The following is a 21,863-nucleotide window of genomic DNA, read 5'->3' as shown; positions in this document are numbered from 1 at the left end:
CCGTCTCAAAAAAAAAAAAAAAAAAAAAAAAAAAAAAAAAAAGAAATTGAAAAAATGATAAATGGCCCCCTGAGAGAATCATACAATATAGGCCTGCTACTTAGGCACAAGATGGCTCGTGGGGATACCAGACCCCCATTTACATGATTAACCAAATCATATGGTTACAAGCTGTCTTAAAAATAATCACTAATAAAACCAGCAGAGCCTTGACTGTTCTGGCCAAGTGAGAAACTCAGATGAGAAATGCTATCTTTCAAAATAGATTAGCTCTCGACTACTTGCTAGCAGCTGAAGGAGAGGTCTGTAGGAAATTTAACCTTACTAATTGCTGCCTACACATAGATAATCAAGGGCAAGTAGTTGAAGACATAGTTAGAGATATGACAAAACTGACACATGTGCCCGTGCAAGTGTGGCATGGATTTGATCCTGGGGCCATGTTTGGAAAATGGTTCCCAGCGCTGGGAGAATTTAAAATTCTTATAATAAGAGTTATAATAGTAATAGGAACCTACTTACTGCTCCCTTGTTTGCTACGTATACTTCTTCAAATGATAAAAAGCTTCATCGCTACCTTAGTTCACCAAAATGCTTCAGCACAAGTGTACTATATGAATCACTATCGATCTGTCTTGCAAGAAGATGTGGGTAGTGAAAATGAAAGTGAGAACTCCCACTAATAAAATGAGTGGGAGTCTCAAAGGGGGGGAATAAGGCAGGAGACCACCCCTCATATCATCTTATGCCCAATTTCTGCCTCTAAAGAAAGAAGAAATAAAAACTAAAAGGGAGAAATGAAATCCACAGGCAGACAGCCTGGTGCCGCACCCTGGGCCTGGTAGTTAAAGATCGACCCCTGACCTAATCAGTTATGTTATCTGTAGATTACAGACATTGTATAGAAATGCACTGTGAAGGGCCGGGTGCGGTGGCTCAAGCCTGTAATCCCAGCACTTTGGGAGGCCGAGACAGGCAGATCACGAGGTCAGGAGATCAAGACCATCCTGGCTAACAGTGAAACCCGGTATCTACTAAAAAAAAAATACAAAAAAACTAGCCGGGTGAGGTGGCGGGCGCCTGTAGTCCCAGCTACTCGGGAGGCTGAAGCAGGAGAATGGCGTGAACCCAGGAGGCGGAGCTTGCAGTGAGCTGAGACCCGGCCACTGCACTCCAGCCTGGGCGACAGAGCAAGACTCTGTCTCAAAAAAAAAAAAAAAAAGAAATGAACTGTGAAAATCCCTATCTTGTTTTGTTCCGATCTAATTACCGGTGCATGCAGCCCCCAGTCACGTATCACCTGCTTGCTCAATCAATCATGACCCTCTCACATGAACCCGTTTAGACTTGTGAGCCCTTAAAAGGGACAGGAATTGCCCACTCGGGGAGCTTGGCTCTTGAGACAGGAGTCTTGCCAATGCCCCCGGCCGAATAAACCCCTTCCTTCTTTAACTCGGTGTCTGAGGAGTTTTGTCTGCCGCCCGTCCTGCTACAACACATTCTCTCATGTTGTCTGGCCTTTATGGTATTATTAGAAGAGTTAATACCCTGAACAGTCAACCCTTTGAATAATTTCTTGTGTCTGGTTTCTGGACAAGAGGAAGTCAGGACAAAGAGCTAAATACTGAGTGGATCATGATTGAATGGGCTGCTGTGGTATGGCGGTTGAATGGAATTTGCAACAAATGCAATTCTTATTCTTTTTCTCCTCAGTACACACACAGTGTTTCTTAATGGAAATAAAGTTTACTTTCCTGGCCATTAGCAGACTTCATAATTTTGGTTCCTAATTGTCTTTTTGCCTTGTTTTCTGTTCAGTATAAATGACATCGCATTTAAGCCTGATGGAACTCAACTGATTTTGGCTGCCGGCAGCAGATTACTGGTAGGATTTTGTTTAAGTTTCCTCTTAAAGTACTTCCCCAACCTCCCTCTTGTGAGTACTCTGAAATTTGACCCTTTTTTTTTTTTGAGATTAGAAAGGAAAGAGTGGAAAACCTTCCTTACTACTTTTTTTTTTTTTTTTTTTTTTTTTTGAGACGGAGTCTCGCTCTGTCACCCGGCTGGAGTGCAGTGGCCGGATCTCAGCTCACTGCAAACTCCGCCTCCGGGGTTTACGCCATTCTCCTGCCTCAGCCTCCCGAATAGCTGGGACTACAGGCGCCCGCTACCTCGCCCGGCTAGTTTTTTGTATTTTTTAGTAGAGACGGGGTTTCACCGTGTTAGCCAGGATGGTCTCGATCTCCTGACCTCGTGATCCGCCCGTCTCGGCCTCCCAAAGTGCTGGGATTACAGGCTTGAGCCACCGCGCCCGGCCTCCTTACTACTTTTTAATAGGGATGGGAATGGACTATTTGAAACAGGCAAGTAAACTATCAGATAAGAACCTGTGAACAATACCTCCTTTGGGGTCATTAATCTTTCCCTTTCTGCTTTGAGACACCCATGAAAGAGTTGAAAACAATCACAATGCCTTTGAAACTGGACTGGTGTCAATTTACATTTTGTTCCCCAGAAAAATTCAAGCAACAGGACTGAAGGTGCTCTGTCCATGAAAAGTCAGACCCCAACTTTTAGGCATTGGCCTACCTAAACAATTCCATATGGATATTGTCCTATTTTTCATATTTTCAAAGAACATATGCTCTCTCTGGAACCTATCCAGGTATATAAAAGTAATTTTCAGAGAACCCCTTATGTTTGACCAAAAAACTTTTGTATGATCTCTCTGTCTTAAGTCTACTTCCTCTTCTCTGTTGTCTCTAGATACGCAGACTGATTAATCTCCATTCTTTGTATGGTTAACTACATAATCTTAAAACATGGTTAAATTGTTCTGCAGACTTCTCTCCAGTGTAAACAATCCAAGCCGTTTTAGTTTTTCTACATAGGTTATCTTTTCCAACACTATAACCATTTCAGAAAGTTTCCCCTTGATTTCTCAGATGGTGTGTTTTTAACTCTCCACGTAGTGATAGATGTCACATGGCTATCAAATACCTAAATCCATATTACAGCTGGATTTTATTGTATTTTATTTCTTAGAGACAGGATCATGCTCTGTTGCCCAAGCTGGTGTGCAGTAGTGCAATCATAGATCACTGTAGCCTTAAACTCCTGGGCTTAAGGGATCTTCCCACCTCAGCCTCCCAAGTAGCTAGGACTGTAGACACACACCACCTCGCCCACCTAATTTTTAAATTAAAATAATTTTTTTTTTTTTTTGGTAGAGATGGGGTTTCACTTTGTTGCCCAAGCTGGTCTTGAACTCCTGGTTTCAAGCAATCCTCCCGCTTCAGCCTCCCAAAGTGTTGGGATTACAGGCGTGAGCTACCATGCCTGGCCTGCAGTTGGGTTTTATAACATTCCCTCCTACTTGAAAACCCAGAGTTGTGTGACTTTCAAACTCTTGGTAGCAAATATGAAACATCTCTCTATTATGTTGATTTAGTGCAGAACTGGCACTAAAATGTAATCATGTTGTAGCTGGCTCTTTTTATGGGCTAGTTTTATTTAGAAGGATCTGCCTTGATTAGTCATGTATCTGAATTCAGGTAAGGATGAGTGTAAAGCATTTCCATGGAGTGAATAATTGAACCTTTGGTTCTTAAGGATTGGTGGTATATTCCTGGTCACATAGTAGTACATAGACCTGGGACCTTTACTTCTTGGTTACCCAACTTTAAGTCACGTTGTTTTTGGTTTCACCGTATAGTTTTTATTGTATACAAATTTAGAATATTGACACATGTATTGTTATAAAAACAAAAATAGCAGTAGCAACCCTGCAGGAATTCTGACTAATAGATATCACATAGATAATCTGTATTTGTCTCTTTTGCCAGGTTTATGACACCTCTGATGGCACCTTACTTCAGCCCCTCAAGGGACACAAAGACACTGTGTACTGTGTGGCATATGCGAAGGATGGTAAAAGGCTGCTCTGGGTTTCCATTCTCTATGATGGCCTCATCATTGTTCATTTTTCTCCTTAGTCACTTTTTAATTATTTCTAGTAAGCTAGAGTACGACTTGCAAGTTCAGAAGATAGTGAAGTTGCTTAAACTTCAATTCAGTCATTCAATCTACCAAATATTTATTGAGGTGATCTATGTTCCAGGTGCTATTCAAGATGCTTGAGATACTTCAGAGAAAAAAACGGTGGTCCCTCCCCTTATGGGGCTTCTGTTTTATGGGGTGGTAGTGAAAAGTGAGGGAGGAAGAGAGTATGAGGGAGGACATACAGTAAACATAGTAAAAAGGTAAATTAAGCAGTATGCTGGAAGGTGATAACTGTTACGGAAGAAGAAAAAGTAGAGCAGCATGAGGGGGATTGAGAGTGCTGGGCAGGGCAGGGGGTTGGGTGCAGTATTGAATTAGACTAGTGAAGGTGGGCTCATTGAAATGAGGACAGGTGAGCAAAGACTTTGAAGTCAGGAGGCAATGAGATTGTGCCATTTGATTTTCAATCAAAATGGAACTACTGAAAGGTCGTCAGCAGAGAAGGGATCTGATCTGATTTATATTTTAAAAGAATCCCTCTAGTTGCTGAGTTGGAAACAACCTGCAAGAGGTGAGGGTTGAAACATCTGAGTGAGGAAGCATCATCCAGACAAGGGGTGATGGTGGCTCAGACCTCTGGGGGGGCAGAGGAGGTGGTGAGAAATGATCAGACTCTGGATATAATGGGAGGGTGGAGCCAACTGGATTGTCTGACAGATTGGATATGGGCTGTGAAGAAAAAGGAGTCAAAGTTTTTGACCTGAGGACTGAAAAGATGGAGTTGCCCCCCGACGGAGATGGGAAAGACTGCAGGTAGAGAAAACTTATAGTTGAAGATCAGAAATTCAGTTTTACGCATGCTGAATTTGAGAAAAGTTGATGATGTAGGAGAGGGGAGAGGACTGCTGGAACAGAGTTGAGTAGGCAAGAGGAGATGGGATCTAGGGCATAGACAGGGTGTTTGCTTTAGATAGGGGCATGGTAGGAACTGCAGAGGCCAGCAAATGGGGACAGTGTGGTAGTAGGAATCTAATGGAAATTCTCAATTCCATTTTTTTTTTTTCTTCAGTGAAATAGGAAGTAACATCAACTGAGAGTGACACTGGGGAAGGGAGGTTTCAGAGAGTGGAAGAGAAAGGAAAAAGTGTAAAATCACTGCCTCAGAAATTGGGAGAGTGAGTGGACCCAGGAGGTGTAGTGAGATCCCCAGTGACATGAAGGGCCCTCTTGAAGGTTGTGGTCATGAATTGAAAGTGAGATTAGTTGGTGTGATTGTGTCTTTTTCTCCAGCCATTTTGAGCTGCATAGTTGTGAGGCAGAAGAGGTGAATTTAACCAGAGGTGGTTTTGCAAGCACATTTGAAGATGAAGTAGGAGGGCAAGGGAGCAGAAAGTGTATACAGATAAATAATTATATACATTAACCTTGAATTGTTGGCTGAATAATGAAGGGAGAGAGGACAGCAATGGAGAAGTAGTAGGTTCTGGTGGGGTTGAAGGATTGTTACAGTTGGGGTACCAGGTGGGTTGGGAAGGAAGGGAAGTGATGCATGAAACTGAGATTTAAATTTATTTTAAAATATATCCATGTTGTCCCACAGCATAGGATTAGTGGGAAGAACATGGGCTTTGGAATGAGACAGTTGTGAGTTCCAACCCCAACCCAACACCAGAATTCTGTGAGTTTGAGCTGGTTATTGAGTCTGAGTCACGATTTCTTCATGTGTCAAATGGATAATATTAGAGATAGCATTCTGTAGCCACTGCCAAGAAGTCACAAAATTGTAATGTTATAATGTTTGAATGAACCTTGGAGATTATTCCAGTCCCAGATTTTTAACTTCTTTTGGCTGATGGCCCTCTTTGATAATCAGATGGAAGCTTTAGACCACTTTCTAGAAAAATGTAGATTCTTCATATATATGCAGAATTTCGTGCATATAATTTAGTCTGATTAGTCCAGTCTCTTCACTTGAGCCCTACATAAAGACATAGACAATTGGCCAGGCACTGTGGCTCATGCCTATAATCCTGCTGTAATCCTAAAGCTCTGGGAGCCTGAAGTTGGGAAAATTGCTTAAGGCAGAATTGAGACCAGCCTGGGCAACATAGTGAGACTCCCTAAAATCTGGCCTAGGTGACAGAGCTAGACTCTGTCTCTAAAAAAAAAGACAAGTCATGTGACTTGCCAAGGCCATGCAGCAGGTTGGCCCAAAGACAAAACTAATTTCTTGCTTCATAGTCAGGTGTACTATACCATGGTAGTCATATTGTATGTGTGTGTGTGTGTGTGTGCACGCATGTTTGAGTTCAAGTTTAGAATAATGTTTTAGGAACAATCCTGTGAGGAGGGAGCCTGGAGAGCTGAACTGTTTCTGTCTCATCCTAGTGGCTCTTGAGAAATGTGGGCCAGTCAAGGGCCCAGTGTAAGGCCCAGTAGGTACAGAAGAGCTATTGGGCCTCTGATGCCTCTGGTGTTTATAAACATAGCAGGGCTCTTTGACCTGCAACACCATTAAGGCACTTGAGGATGTCAGAGTGTGACCCGTCAGTAGTGGCATTTGCACAGCACTTTCCAGAGTCATGTCACACACATTTCATTTGATGCTCCCAACAACTCTCTGAAGCAGGCAGCAAGGGGACTCTTATCCCTGCTCAAAGATGAGAAAACAGACTTGGAGCAATTACAGGTGATGGTGGCAGAGGCAGGCCTAACCCAGGTCCTCTGACTGCAGAGCCCTCGTTCTTTCTAGTGTATCACGCTGCCTCTTCATGACACCTGTATAATGATTAAAAAGTGTTAGTCCTCGGAACTGGTTTTTTCCTTTCAGACCTGAAGATCCAGATACACTGAATTGCTCTTTTAAGTCTACTTGTTTCTGATTTCTCCCTTAAGTTTAATACTTTTTTTTTTTTTTTGAGACAAAGTCTCTCTCGCTCTGTCGCCCAGGCTGGAGTGCAGTGGTGCGATCTCAGCTCATGGCAACCTCCGACTCCCTGGTTCAAGTGATTCTCCTGCCTCAGTCTCCTGAGTAGCTGGGACTACAGGTGCACACCACCATGCCCAGCTAATTTTTGTATTTTTAGTAGAGACAGGGTTTCACCACATTGTTCAGGCTGGTCTCAAACTCCTGACCTTGTGATCCGCCCACCTCGGCCTCCCAAAGTGCTGGGATTACAGGCGTGAGCCACCGCTCCTGGCCCAAGTTTAATAAGTATTTAATGAGCAACCATGATATAAAAGTATGTAAGACATAGTTTTTTTGTTCGAGAAAAACATTATAATATAATATGAAGAAATAATAGAAATAGCTAATTTTTTTTTTAGTGTTGCTTCTATTCCAGGCCCAGTTCTAAGCAACACAGGAGTTGGAGGTGCCACTCCCTGTGCAATAAAAAATCTGCATGTAATTTCTGAACCCCCCAAAACTTCACTATTAATAGCCTACTGTTGACCAGAAGCCTTACCTGTAACATAAACAGTTAACACATTTTTAATATTATATGTATTTTTTTTTTTTTTTGAGGCGGAGTCTCGCTCTGTCTCCCGGACTGGAGTGCAGTGGCCAGATCTCAGCTCACTGCAAGCTCCGCCTCCCGGGTTTACGCCATTCTCCTGCCTCAGCCTCCCGAGTAGCTGGGACTACAAGCGCCCGCCACCTCGCCCGGCTAGTTTTTGTATTTTTAGTAGAGACGGGGTTTCACCGGGTTAGCCAGGATGGTCTCGATCCCCTGACCTCGTGATCCGCCCGTCTCGGCCTCCCAAAGTGCTGGGATTACAGGCTTGAGCCACCGCGCCCAGCCTATATGTATTATATATTGTATTCTTAAAATAAGTAAGCTAGATAAAATGTTAATTGAGAAAAAAGAAAAATATATACTCTTCATTAAATGGAAGTGGATCATCATAAAGGTCTTCGTCTTCATTGTTTTCAGGTTGAATAGGCTGAGGAGGAGGAGGAGGAAGAGGAGGGGTTGGTGACACTGTACCAGGGAGACAGAGGCAAAAGAAAATTCACATATAAAAGTGGACTCATGTAGTTAAAACTCATGTTGTTCAGGGGTCAACTGTATGTACACACATACATACACTCATTTAATCTTCACACCAACCATGAGGTAAATACTAACATTATATCCATTTTTCAAATAAGGAAATCATAGAGCTCTTCAGTAGCTTGTTTGGGTCATGCAGCTGGTCTGTGAGATATCTAGGAATTCTGACCCAGAGACTCTGAGCCCAAAGCTTATGCTTTTCATCACATCACCTGCTACCTACCAGGATGAGGGAGGAGTGATGGAAATAGTAAGAGCAGTTTCTTTGTTTATTTAGTATTTGCAGCAGTATCATACGGCTCACCCTAATATCTACTATTTCAGCTACTATAAAAGGTAGTTGGCCGGGCGTGGTGGCTCATGCTTGTGATCCCAGTACTTTGGGAAGCCAAAGCAGGTGGATCACGAGGTCAGGAGTTTGAGGCAAGCCTGGTCAACACAGTGAAACCCCATCTCTACTAAATATACAGAAATTAGCCAGGCATGGTGGTTTGTGCCTGTAATCCCAGCTACTTGGGAGGCTGAGGCAGGAGAATTGTTTGAACCTGAGAGGCAGAGGTTGCAGTGAGCCGAGATTATGCCACTACTCTCTGGCCTGGGTGACAGAGCTAGACTCCGTCTCAAAAAGGGCCAGGAGTGGTGACTCATGCCTGTAATCCCAGCACTTTGGGAGGCAGATCACCTGAGGTCAGGAGTTCAAGACCAGCTGGAGAAACCCCATCTCTACGAAAAATACAAAAAATTAGCCGGGTGTGGTGGTGGGTGCCTGTAGTCCCAGCTACTTGGGAGGCTGACGCAGGAGAATCCCTTGAATCCGGGAGTCGAAGGTTGTGGTGAGCCGAGATCGTGCCACTGCACTCCAGCCTGGGCAACAGAGTGAGACTTGGTCTCAAAAAAAAAAAAAAAAAAAAAAAGATACTTTACAGATACTATCTTAGTTGAGTCCCACAAAAAGACTGAGGAAGATACTATTCCTCTGTGTTTCAGATGAAGGCATTGAGGCTCAGAGAACAGTGACTTGCCCAAGGTCACCTTCCACTTGCCCCGTGAATAAAGTCTGAAAGTCCTTAAGGTATACAGAATGTGACTCATGCTTGCCTCTTATTCCTCATCTTTCACCAGAGTAGGTGAAGACCCCATTGTTTGCTGCCATGATACTGTGATCCTCTCCCAAATACTTATAAATGTGTAACAGTGTAATTAATAACAAATTACTTATTATATGTTGCCTCTCTCCAGTCTGTTCCTTCATAAAGCCCAAGTAGTATGAAAATGCAAATCTGATCTATCACTCTTTGCTTAAAACCTTTCTTTGGCTTCGCATTGCTTTAGGATAAAGAGCAAGGCCTCTACTGTGTCCCTGAGGTCCCAAGAGATCCTTCCACAACCCACCTCACCCTTCCACAACCCACCTCACCCTTCCCTCAGTTCCATGATGACTCTGCTCATTCCCTCAAACATGCCAGGCTTTTCCTGCTTCAGGGCCTTTGCACATCTGTTCCATCCATGTGGATGGGTCTTTCTCCTCTCTACATCTGGCTAAGCTCTGCTCATCCTTTAGGTCTCCACTGAAGGATCTCATCCTTAGAGAAACCTTCCCTCATCTAAATTAGATCCCCCAGGAGATGTCGACCAAAGGGTAGTTTCAGTCAGACAAAAGGAGTACATTTCTGAGATCTGTTGCACAGCATGGTGACGATAGTTAATAATAGCCTATTTTTCTTTTCTTTTTTTTTTTTTTTTGAGATGGAGTCTCGCTCTATCGCCCAGGCTGGAGTGCAGAGTGCAGTGGCCGGATCTCAGCTCACCGCAAGCTCTGCCTCCCGGGTTTACGCCATTCTCCTGCCTCAGCCTCCCGAGTAGCTGGGACTACAGGCGCCCGCCACCTCGCCCGGCTAGTTTTTTGTATTTTTTAGTAGAGACGGGGTTTCACGGTGTTAGCCAGGGTGGTCTCGATCTCCTGACCTCGTGATCCGCCCGTCTCGGCCTCCCAAAGTGCTGGGATTAGAGGCTTGAGCCACCACGCCTGGCTAATAGCCTATTTTTCAAAACTGGTACAAGAATAGATTTTTTTTTGAGGTGGAGTCTTGCTGTGTTGCCCAGGCTGAAGTGCAGTGACGAGATCTCAGCTCACTGCATGCTCTACCTCCTGGGTTCACGCCATTCTCCTGCCTCAGCCTTCCGAGTAGCTGGGACTACAGGCACCTGCCACCAGGCCTGGCTAATTTTGTTTTTGTATTTTTACCAAACGGGATTTCACCGTGTTAGCCAGGATGGTCTCCATCTCCTGACCTCGTGATCCACCTGCCTTGGCCCCCCAAAGTGCTGGGATTACAGGCATGAGCCACGGCGCCTGGCCAGGAATAGATTTTAAATGTTCTCACTATAAAAAAAAAGTATCTGCAGTGATGGATATGTTAATTAGCTTAATCATTCTTCAATGTGTATGTACATAAAATATCACATTGTACTTCATAAGTAGATATTATTTGTCAAAAATAAAAATTTAAGTAAAAAAGTAAATCAGGTTCCCCAGTTATTCTCTTTCATAGGATCCGTGTCTTACCACGTTGTATTTTTGTTAGATTAATTTGATGCCTACTTCTTACACTGGACTAAACTTTATGAAGTAGGGATCATGTGTGTTTTAATCATTACTTGATCCCTAGCATAGAACATGACAACTACATAGTAGTAGGCCCCCAATACATCTCTGTTTACTCAGTGTCAGACAAAGCAGGTTTGGAACCCAAATATTCTGACTCCAAGGTCCTGCCTCCCAGTACTGATAAGTAGTAAAGAAGCTAACACTTATTAGGTACCTTAAAGAACTAGTTGTCTAAAGAATTCTCTCTGGGAAATACTGGTTTAAGATAAATGTAAGACTTTCCATTTTAAAAACACTTTTAGGCAAGCGCTTTGCTTCTGGATCAGCTGACAAAAGCGTTATTATCTGGACATCAAAACTGGAAGGCATTCTGAAGTACACGTAAGTAACCATTTAGGTGTACAGTATTATGATTTTGATGCTTATTGAATAATTGCAGCAAAAGCCTCTTAGAGGCTACATCTTAGAAAAGATGTAGGAGAAAACTTTTTTCTCTTAAATTGAACTTGAAATTAAGTTGTGGGTGTGTGTGGTTGGTATAGGAAGATTGAGTAGTGAATAAGTTAATGAATATTTCTTGGCCACTTACTGGCGTGGTCAGCACTGGGCCAGGTGCTTTCATGAAGCTCATCTCAGTTCATCTGACATTGTAGACTTTATCCCACCCCCAACCTGTCATCTTCCAGTGGCCCTATCTCAGAGAATGGCCTTATATCCACCCAGTGTCAAATGTCAGAAACTTGGGGTCAGTGTGCTCCAGGCCTCCTCTCACTATTGGGGGTCTGCTGTGTTCTTCCCCTATTCCTCTACTAGTTAGTCCCTACTTACCCTACAAATCTCAGACTCAAATGTCACTTTCTTTGTAAGGACTTTCCTGCCTCTCTAGGCTGGGGCAGATCTCTTTTGAGGCATTTCTCAGAATTGCAGTTTTAGATTTATTCTGGTGACTGATCAGTATTGCTCATCAGCCTGTAAGTTCCATAAGAGCAGATACTGCATCTGTTTTTTTTTTTTTTCTCACTCTTGTGTCCCTGATACGATGCCTAGCCCATACATGGTACTCACCAATCCATCCATCCTTCCTTCCTTCCTTCCTTCCTTCCTTCCTTCCTTCCTTCTTCCTTCCTTCTTCTTCTTTCTTTTCTTTCTTTCTTTCTTCTTCTTTCTTTCCCTCCCTCCCTCGCTCTCTTTCTTTCCCTCCCTCTCTTTCTTTCTTTCTCTCTCTTTCTTTCTTTCTTTCTTTCTCCTTCCTTCTTTCCTTCCTTCCCTCCCTTCCTTCCTTCCTTCCTTCTTTCCTTCCTTCCTTCCTTCCTTCCTAAGTTCCATAAGAGCAGATACTGCATCTTTTTTTTCTCACTCTTGTGTCCCTGATACGCCTAGCCCATAATTGGTATTCAACAGTCCTTCCTTCCTTCCTTCCTTCCTTCCTTCCTTCCTTCCTTCCTTCCTTCCTTCCTTTCTGTCTTTCTGTCTTTCTTTCCCTTCCTTCCTTCCTTCCTCCCTTCCTCCCTTCCTCCCTTCCTCCCTTCTTCTCTTCCTCCCTTCCTCCCTCCCTCCCTTCTCCCTCCTTCCTTCTTCCCTCCCCTCCCCTCCCCTCCCCTTCCCTTCTTGATTGGGTCTTGCTCTGTCTACCAGGCTACAGCACAGTGGTACCTAGCTCACTGCAACTACAACCTCCCAGGCTCAAATAATCCTCTTACTTCAGCTTCCCAAATAGCTGGAACTGCAGGTGCACACCACTACACCTGGCCAATTTTTAAATTTTTTTTTCTTGGTAGAGGCAGGGTTTCACTTTGTTGCCCATACTGGTCTTGAACTCCTTGGCTCAATCTGTCCTCTAACTACTGGGATTACAGGTATGAGCCACTGCACCTGGCCTCTTTTCAATTGTGGTAAAATATACATGACATAAAATTTATCATATTAACTACTTTTTAAGTTTACAGTTTAATGTTAAATATATTTACATTGTTGTGCAACCAATCTCCCAAACTCTTTTATCCTACTAAACTAAAATTCTATATCCTTCAAATTACCTACTCACCCTTCTCTCGTACCCCCAGCCCCTGAAAACCACCATTCTACTTTCTTTCTCTCTGAGTTTGACTGCTTTACATACCTCATATAAGTAGAGTCATACAGTATTTGTTCTTTTGTGGCTGGGTTATTTCATTTCACGTAATGTCCTCAAGGCTCATCTGTGTTGTAGCATGTGTCAGAATTTACTTCCTTTTTTTTTCTTTATTATTATTATTTTTTGTGAAGGTGAGGTCTCACTATGACTCCTGAGCTCAAACAATCCTCCCTCGAGTGCCCAAACTGCTGGGATTACAGGTGTGAGCCACTGGGCTCAGCTTCCTAACTTTTTAAGTCTGAATATTATTCCATTGTATATATAGACCACATTTTCTTTATCCATTCATCTGTTGATGGACACTTGTGTTGCTTCCACTTCTTAACTATTATGAATAATGCTGCTATGAACATGGGTGTACAAATCAACAAACAATTTTTGAATGAATGAATGAATGAGTGATGTTGTAAGTAAAGTATTACCCACAAGTGAAGGAATAAAACTGGGGCTAAGGTGCCATGCTTGGTACATGATTTGCTCAGTTTTCATTGTTGTCGAAGGATCTCTCATGTTTCCAGATCTTGGTCTGTAATGTTTTCATTGCATCTCCATCTTATATTTCTGGGCCTCCGCAAAACAGTAAGAGTAACAACCACAAATAAAGCACCTAAAGGCCAAGGTGGAAGGATTGCTTGTGGCCAAGTGTTCAAAACCAACCTGGCCAAAAGCGAGTACCCAGCTCTATAAATAAGAAAACAGTGGGTGAGAAGGGTTAATTATTTTGGAGTAGGAGAATTAATTCCTGTGCTTTTTGTTTGGTCACTTGCAGAAGTGCAAGTGGTCTGTAGTCAGAGGCTGTGGACTCATTAGTAAAATCTTCAGTTGTAGCCACTGAAATGCTTGTGGTTTGCTGCATAGTAATCTACAGTTGTTTACTTCCCAGGCACAATGATGCTATACAGTGTGTCTCCTACAATCCTATTACTCATCAACTGGCATCTTGTTCCTCCAGTGACTTTGGTAGGTTCTGATTCCTGATGTCCTGTCCTGAAATAACTGAAAATCTGGGCTAAAAATGCTGAAATGCATTCAGAATACGGTGATTTTATCCTGAGAGAGTTAATACTACTTCTCTGCCTTCAATGGCTGAGGGGAGGCTGACAGTTATTCTTTAAATCGTGTAGAAACCAAGATAGTGAATGGTAACCTTTACTCTAGTAGGACATCAGAGACTACAGGAAGGGCCCCAGCAAAGGAAGTGGTAAGAAGATTGGGAGGGCACAGGCATAACTTGATGTTGCTGCCTCTGGGAAGCCTTCCCTTGGTGTTACTGCCTCTGGGAAGCCTTCCCTGACTCACCGTGGCAGGGACAGTGCAGTTGTCCTCACCTTTGTACTGACCCACATCTGTGTGCATGTGAAATTCTTCACTGTTGCAGTTGTACTTCTTGCAAAGTTTGTCATCATTACTTGTTGGGGCGGCTGTAGCTGTCCTCCCTGAGGGGCTGAACACCTTGAGGAGTTCATCCTGGCCATGGTCCCGTGCCAGCATTACAGCACTGGTGTAGTACTGGCACAAAAGAGGTATCAGTAAAATGTCTATGGAGGGAGGAAGGGAGTGAAATTGGGCAGAGGCTTGTAGGTTATTTCCATTAATGGTTAATTCTGTTTTCAGCTCTATCAGTCTGTGTTCCTTACTAGTGGATACAATGGAGTCACTAGATGAGAAGTCAGAGGCCTAATCCCTCTCAGTGTTTCAGTTCCCTTATCTAAAAGGAGCATGCTGCTCACTATCTCACTGATATGGTTCTGGTTCTGAGGTTCAAAAGAGAGAACGGAATTGAAAGCCAATTGTATAAATACATGGAGAAAGGCCTATCATTTGTTTAACGTATTTTATAGCATTTTCTTCATGTGAAGCACTGGTCTGTATGCTTATACTGGAAGATTAAAAAGACAAAATAGAATCCCTACCCTCAAGGAGCTTGTGGTCTTAGGGGAAGGCAGGATTTTTTTTTTTTTTTTTTTTTTTGAGACGGAGTCTCGCTCTGTCGCCCAGGCTGGAGTGCAGTGGCCGGATCTCAGCTCACTGCAAGCTCCGCCTCCCGGGTTTCCGCCATTCTCCTGCCTCAGCCTCCCGAGTAGCTGGGACTACAGGCGCCCGACACCTCGCCCGGCTAGTTTTTTGTATTTTTTGGTAGAGACGGGGTTTCACCATGTTAGCCAGGATGGTCTCGATCTCCTGACCTCGTGATCCGCCCGTCTCGGCCTCCCAAAGTGCTGGGATTACAGGCTTGAGCCACCGCGCCCGGCCAGGGGAAGGTAGGATTTTAAAAAATACAATATTAAAGTTGAATGCTTGCAGTGTGCTAGGCACTGTTCTAAGGATTAGAAATGAATTTTTATTTGAGCTTTATGACAGCCCCTGAGGTGTCAGGTATTATTCCCACCCTACTGATGAAAAAGAGGTAGAGGTCCCTTAGCTAGTAGGTAGAGGAACCAGGTCTTGGACCTTAGACCAGGTGATTGCATACAAAGCCTGCCCTGCTAAGCACTGCTGAAGGAGGCCCAGGAAGAAGGAGGTTCCTCCAGCTGGGAGCTCCAGGCAGGCTTAGTGGAACACAGATAACATGTGCACAAGTCAAAATGTTTGGAGGAAGCGTTTTGGACCAGGGGAAAGGCAAAAAATAACTTGTTTGATATTGCAATTGGCTATATATTTGTGCACTGGAGTTACCTTCTTGATTGTACTTCGCAACTTGGCAAATAGAATAATTTGCTTATGTTATCTAGACATATACTTGTTGCTCTGAGGCACTGAGCCAGGGCATCTGGGACAGGGGGAGCAAGCCTTAGGTGACCAGTATGCCGTGCAAGAGGCACAGCTCAGATAGGGTCATGTGTTGTGATTGAGACCTATGAAAGAAAACTAGATTTTCAGAAAGCATCATTGTTATTTTAAATGCTAGGTTATATTCTGGTTGCAATGTCAGCGTTATGAACAGTGAAATTGTCATTTCTTTGAGAGTCAGATCCCTGAAAAGTTGGCTGGCACTTTACCAATCTATCTTATTTTTCTTCTGAAAGAATTATAGATTCATAGTTACAAAGATGGTACCAAGAAGTCTATGTACTTTTCATCCAGTTTCCCCTAGTGGGTCCATCTTATGTAACTATTATACAATATCAAAACTAGGAAACTGAGACTAGGAAATAGGCACAAAGTGTGTATATTATATAGTTCTGTTGTTTTATCACATGTGTAGATTACCACCAGTGCAACACAGAGCTAAGCCATCACCATGAAGTTACCACTTACTGTCATATCTACTCACCTTACCTCCAGTTATTTCCAAACCCTGGTAACCACAAATCCATTCTCCTTTCTATAATTTTGTCATTCAAGAATGTTATAGAAATGGAATCGTACAGTAAGTATATGACCTTTTGAGATTGTGTTTTTTCATTCAGCATAAAGTCCTAGAGATCCATCTAAGTTGTTGTATGTTTCAATTATTTGTTCCTTTTTATTGCTGGGTAGTATTCCAACCAATCCATCTTCTTTTATATTATTGTGCATTGAAGGGTTGTGGTCTCCTGAACAGAAGTCTGTCTCCAAACACAAATCAAGCAGCAAGATCATCTGCTGCAGGTAAGTGCAGCTCTGACAATAAGATTTATGTTCCTTCATCTTCCACACAGACTTTCAAAATCCAATTATTTCATGCAGCGGAGAAGGTCTTGTGTTAAGTAGTTGGTTTAGGTCCCTGTATTTCCTTCTTTCTTCTTTTTTGGTCTCCTCAATGGGAAAGACCTATGCCTTTGATCATGAAGCAAAAGAGAACTACAAGTTGCCTTCATGCAGTTACCTAGCAACAAGCCTCAATACCCAGCTATACTGAGTGGAGGCTTGTAGAAAATGTGAGGCTGTCATTGTCCAGGCAGCATCTGTGGGGAAGAAAGCTTTCCCTCCCACACTTTGATGCTAGACCTGGATTAGAATCCAGAATCTGTCATTGACAGGCCATGTGACCTCAAGAAAGTTACTAAATCTTTCTGAGCTGGAGCTTTGTATTCCTCATCTGACAAATCTGACAAATAGAGATAAAAATACTGACTTGACGGGATTGTTGTGAAATATACACAAACTTATGAGTGTAAAGCATGCAGGACAGCACCTGGTATACAGCAGACACTCTAAATGGTAGGTGTTCAGCTTCTAGGAGTATATCCCTTCCGTTCAGCATCTGAGCACCTTCTACAAAGCAAGCACTGTCCTAGGGATTGGAAGACACCAAGTCTGTTCTTAAGGTGCTCTTTAAGTGGGAGGGGATTGAGATGGAGAGTGGGAAGTGGTGGCTGGCCCAGAGATGTAGGCACAAGGTAAGGGCTGTCATAGAGGTGTGTACACAGGGTTGGGGGAGCTCAGAAAAAGGTACCAAATGGTACCTTCACTTCTCACTGTTGATTACAGAACTAAATAGCATTTTAAGTTTGATCCTCTGACTTTATGTCAGGACTGGCAATAATGAAACCATATCCATCCCAGCTGTTGCTGCCTCATCAGACTTTTATTTCAAACCAAGGCATCATCCTCACTAATTTTACCTTCTGTGGGGTGCTTCCTCATCCCCATGCCTTTTGTTGGTTGTGTGCACAGCTGGACAAATGATGGTCAGTACCTGGCACTGGGGATGTTCAATGGGATCATCAGCATACGGAACAAAAATGGCGAGGAGAAAGTGAAGATCGAGCGGCCAGGGGGCTCCCTTTCGCCAATATGGTCCATCTGCTGGAACCCTTCAAGGTACTCTTTAAGTTGTCCTCCTTCTAGAACAAACACCATCACGAAGAAGGGCTTTCTGTCTTCCTGAGGTCTCCCTAGATTCAAAGGCTTCTCACCTCACTTGAATAGTCTGTTTTAGAACCTGTTCCATTTGTATGGATTTTTTTTTTTTTTTTTTAACGGTCCTCCTACCTAAGAATGTATGGAATTTTTTAAGAGCCTGCTCAAAAGTTGAGTTTTGGAATGCATCCTGGAGATTTTAGCAAAGCAGATGAGCTATTTAGGCCAGGCCAAAGTGTGTGTGTGGCATGTGTACACACATGTGCATGCACACATATGTGTACATGCACGTGTACATGAATATGGTATATGTGTGTGTGTGTGTGTGTGGTGTGTGTGTGGTATGTGAGTGATGCAGGAGGACTGTTTCCTTATGAATCAATAGTGGAGCTCTCTACTGTGGCTTCATTTTTGCCTTTCCTTTTTTAGTTCTTCCCTCCAAGTTTGGGCAGAATATGTGCCCACCTGTTAATAAATAGCTTTTTCATGAGCCTTTTTGTTACCTTTGCCAGAAAGTCAAAATTAAGTCTGCAGACATCCCTAAAGCCTAGAGATACACGAGCAGTTGACACCTACCTTCTCAAATTTTGTACACACTTTCCTTTCTATGTCCATGTGACTTTGACAGTAAACTAATTATATGCCTTTTTTTTTTTTTTTTTTTTTTTTTGAGATGGAGTCTCACTCTGTTGCCCAGGCTGGAGTGCGATGGTGCAATCTCAGCTCACTGCAATCTCCACCTCCCGGGTTCATGCAATTCTCCTGTCTCAGCCTCCTGAGTAGCTGGGATTACAGGTGCCCGCCACCACACCTGGCTAATTTTTTGTATTTTTAGTAGAGATGGGTTTCACCATGTTGGCCAGGCTGGTCTTGAACTGCTGACCTCAGGTTATCCACACACCTTAGTCTCCCAAAGTGCTGGGATTACAGGTGTGAGCCATTGCACCTGACCCTATATGTTCTTTATATAGCCTATGATACTATTAAACCATCAGTATCCTTTATGGAGTCCTCTGAAGGTAAATTAAAGGTCCTACTTGTTTACCAGCTCAATGTCACTTTACAGATGGTTGCCTACTTGATTTAGAAGGTTGTTTGGAAGGTTATTATGCTTCTTCCTGAATAATTTTGTCTGGCTTATGCTGTACCATGCATGTGTAATGCTATCAAAGGCCATTAGCCCACCCCAGAGTTCCAGCTGTTTGATTTGTGGCTGCAGAGGACTTTGTGGCTCTAGGCTACCATTTTTAATTCATGAGAAACAGGAAGTCCTGTATAACTGGTGGCTGTCTTCCTCCAGGTAGGGTTCAGGGGCTCCTTTTATTTTTTATTTTTATTATCTTTTTTTTTTTTTTTTTTTTTTTGAGACAGGGTCTCACTCTGTCACCCAGGCTGGAGTGCAGTGGTGTGATCTTGGCTCACTGCAACCTCCGCCTCCCAGGTTCAACCAGTCCTTTCGCCTCAGCCTCCCGAGTAGCTGGGATCACAGGCACATGCCACCATACCTGTCTAATTTTTTGTATTTTTGGTAGAGACAGGGTTTCACCATGTTGGTCAGGCTGGTCTTGAACTCCTGATCTCAGGTGATTCACTTGCCTCGGTCTCCCGAAGTGCTGGGATTACAGGCATTGAGTCACCACACCTGGCCCCCAGGGGCTCCTTGACAGGATTTTAAATTATAGTTTTAGTGTATTTCTAGGCAATGTAATTTTGAACAACTACTTACTGTCTACAGCCGATGGGAGAGTTTCTGGATGAACAGGGAGAATGAGGATGCCGAGGATGTCATTGTCAACAGATATTTTCAGGAAATCCCTTCCACTCTGAAGTCAGCAGTGTACAGTAGTCAGGGTAGTGAGGCAGAGGAGGAAGAACCAGAGGAAGAAGACGACAACTTGTGAGTGTGTCCCAGTGAGTGGGAACCCTCCTGGTAAGGGCCCAGGCCCCACACAGACTTGCCAGGACGGATGTTAAGCTCCTTGGCCAAGGGAGTACAGGGACTGGGGGGAACTGTGGGTGAAAGCTCCTTCAAAAAAAGGAGACACACCCTTAAAAATTGTGTGTGGGTTATAAAGTGATCCTGTGAGAAACTATAGGAAATACTGAAAAGACTAAAGGAGAAAGTTCAGCTTTTCTGATAAAACCCCATCACCTGAGGAAATCACTGTTAGCAATCTAGTGTATTTCTCCTCAGTCTTTTAGTGTGTTCATATAATTAACTAAGTTATATTCTGCTTTTTTTTACTTAACATTATAGTGTGACCCCTTTCCAGTAACATTATAAATCCTTCGAAGAACATGATTTTTAATGGCTGAAGAGTGTGCCCTTTTGTGGATGCCCCATCATTTGACACTTCCTCTATTACCGGACGTGTTTCTTAGCCTGTTCCCACACTATCCCTTACCTTACCTTGCATTTTCTAGGATGCATGTCAGAGAGGAAGCCCTTACCTTAGCCACAGTCCTTACACTCAAATCCTGGCTGTCCAGTCATTCATTCTTCTCTTCAGTCAAGATTGCCTGTAGGGAAAGCATGGGCAGGCCAGAGTGGGGAAAGCTGGGGTAGCCAGGATATCACAATTGGGCAGTAGAGATCTAGCTTGGGACTTTCCGAACTGTTTTCCATGGTACCTGAGTTTCCTTGGAAGAATCCCACCCTGAGGTCATGGGGGCTAGGAAGTGGGGACAGTAAAGGAGGAAGGTATGGCTTTGGGTCCCCATTTCAGTGCTTTTGATTGTTTCAACATGAGTTTTTGTTTCGTAAAGAATCCTACTGCCCTAGGAGGAAAAAGGGGGTTGAAAATCACTAATCCACCTCACAGGGACTGAGCCCAGCCCAGAGCCATATGTGGCCTCCCCAAAGGGCTCACGGGTGGGCTGGGCTCCTGGATTGTTTGTACTTTGGACTTCAGTGCCAGTTCACACAAAGATCATCTGCAGGCTCCCTTATTAACATCCCTCTCGGTCTTTGTCTCTTTTCCCTTAGTTTTGGGTTAGTGCCTATGACATTTGCCACTCTTGACTGGGTTTAACAAACAAGGCCTTAGCTTGTCTGCCTACATTTCCAGTGGTGCTACCAGGTGACCACAAGACACTGGGATCAGAAAAGCTGGAATTAATAAACAAAGAGGCAACATTCGGTGGATTAAGACCCAGCCTCAAAGGCTAGGAATGCTTTTGTTTTTTTTCTTTTTTTTCTTTTTTTTTTTTAGTCATTCTGGCTCTGTCACCTAGGCTGGAGTGCAGTGGCACGATCTCGGCTCACTGCAACCTCTGCCTCCCAGGTTCTATGTGATTCTTGTGCCTCAGCCTCTGGAGTAGCTGGGATTACAGGTGCGCGACACCACACCCGACTAATTTTGTATTTTCAGTAAAGATAGAGTTTCCCCATGTTGGCCAGGCTGGTCTCGAACTCCTGACCTCAGGTGATCCACCCGCCTCAACCTCCCAAAGTGCTGGGATTACAAGCGTGAGCCACCACGTGCTGCCACTTTTCTCTTGAACTAGATTCCCAGGTAGCTTGCTCCCTAGGCTTAGGCAAGGGAGTTTCTCCTATGTGCTGGTCCTACAGTTCCAGCCCCATGGCACTGATCCCCATAGGTTCTCAGTTTCAAAGGCAAGTTGCATGTTTTCAGAGAGCCCATTGCTCTTTTTTGAAAATTAGAGTCAGTCATTTCACTTGTGCAAGGACCCCCACCTGCAGGAGAACCTATTTTTAGGTGTTAATTTTCTTTCTTCAGGAAGAGCAAGCACGTTTCCCTTCTATTAAAAAATGCCTTTGTATTGAAAGAGATGTTTCTCTGCCATCTCCCAACATTTTCCAGTATGTAAGAGAAAAGCAGTCTCAATATTGGAGCCTTGTATGTCTTAGTGTTGCTCCCCAGTAAGCTCTGAAATGAGAGGTTTATATTCTTCAGCTGTAGCAGTGTCCCCAGCACCATAAGCTCATAGCAGAGGACTCAGTGAAACAGCAGATCCCAGGAAGGCTAAACCTCACCTCTGCTTCATCCCATAAGACTAATGGATGGGTTGGGCCAAATTACAACTTTTGACCTCAGTAAAGCTGTACAACATTTGGCAACCTGAAGCCAGGGCTCTCTTGTTCCTGTTGTTTAAGCCCTTAGTGCTATACTCATGAGCAGGCTGTGGCCCTTCATAATGTCTTTTATCTTCTGTTGATTAGAGAGGAACGTAATGACATCCTAGCTGTGGCTGACTGGGGACAGAAAGTTTCCTTCTACCAACTGAGTGGAAAACAGGTATGTAGCCCAGTACAAAT

At 43.5% G+C, this 21,863-nt stretch overlaps 1 protein-coding gene across 2 annotated transcripts in view; it reads left to right on the top strand.

Moving 5' to 3' along the window:
* Window positions 1–21,863, top strand: part of IFT122 (intraflagellar transport 122) — a 92,349-nt gene that overhangs the window by 15,078 nt on the left and 55,408 nt on the right. For both annotated transcript variants that reach the window (XM_033210840.1, XM_033210839.1), the window contains exons 2-9: window positions 1,819–1,885; window positions 3,846–3,930; window positions 10,968–11,046; window positions 13,683–13,759; window positions 16,324–16,390; window positions 17,399–17,545; window positions 19,320–19,481; window positions 21,768–21,843. In XM_033210840.1, coding sequence (XP_033066731.1) covers window positions 1,819–1,885; window positions 3,846–3,930; window positions 10,968–11,046; window positions 13,683–13,759; window positions 16,324–16,390; window positions 17,399–17,545; window positions 19,320–19,481; window positions 21,768–21,843 — 760 coding nt within the window. The remainder of the gene's footprint in view (window positions 1–1,818; window positions 1,886–3,845; window positions 3,931–10,967; window positions 11,047–13,682; window positions 13,760–16,323; window positions 16,391–17,398; window positions 17,546–19,319; window positions 19,482–21,767; window positions 21,844–21,863) is intronic.

This window comes from Trachypithecus francoisi, unplaced genomic scaffold (genome assembly GCF_009764315.1).
Source record: "Trachypithecus francoisi isolate TF-2019V2 unplaced genomic scaffold, Tfra_2.0 Lachesis_group0, whole genome shotgun sequence".
NCBI lineage: Eukaryota > Metazoa > Chordata > Mammalia > Primates > Cercopithecidae > Trachypithecus > Trachypithecus francoisi.
Note: the sequence above shows the minus strand (reverse complement) of the source record. Positions and strands in the feature narration are given on the sequence as shown.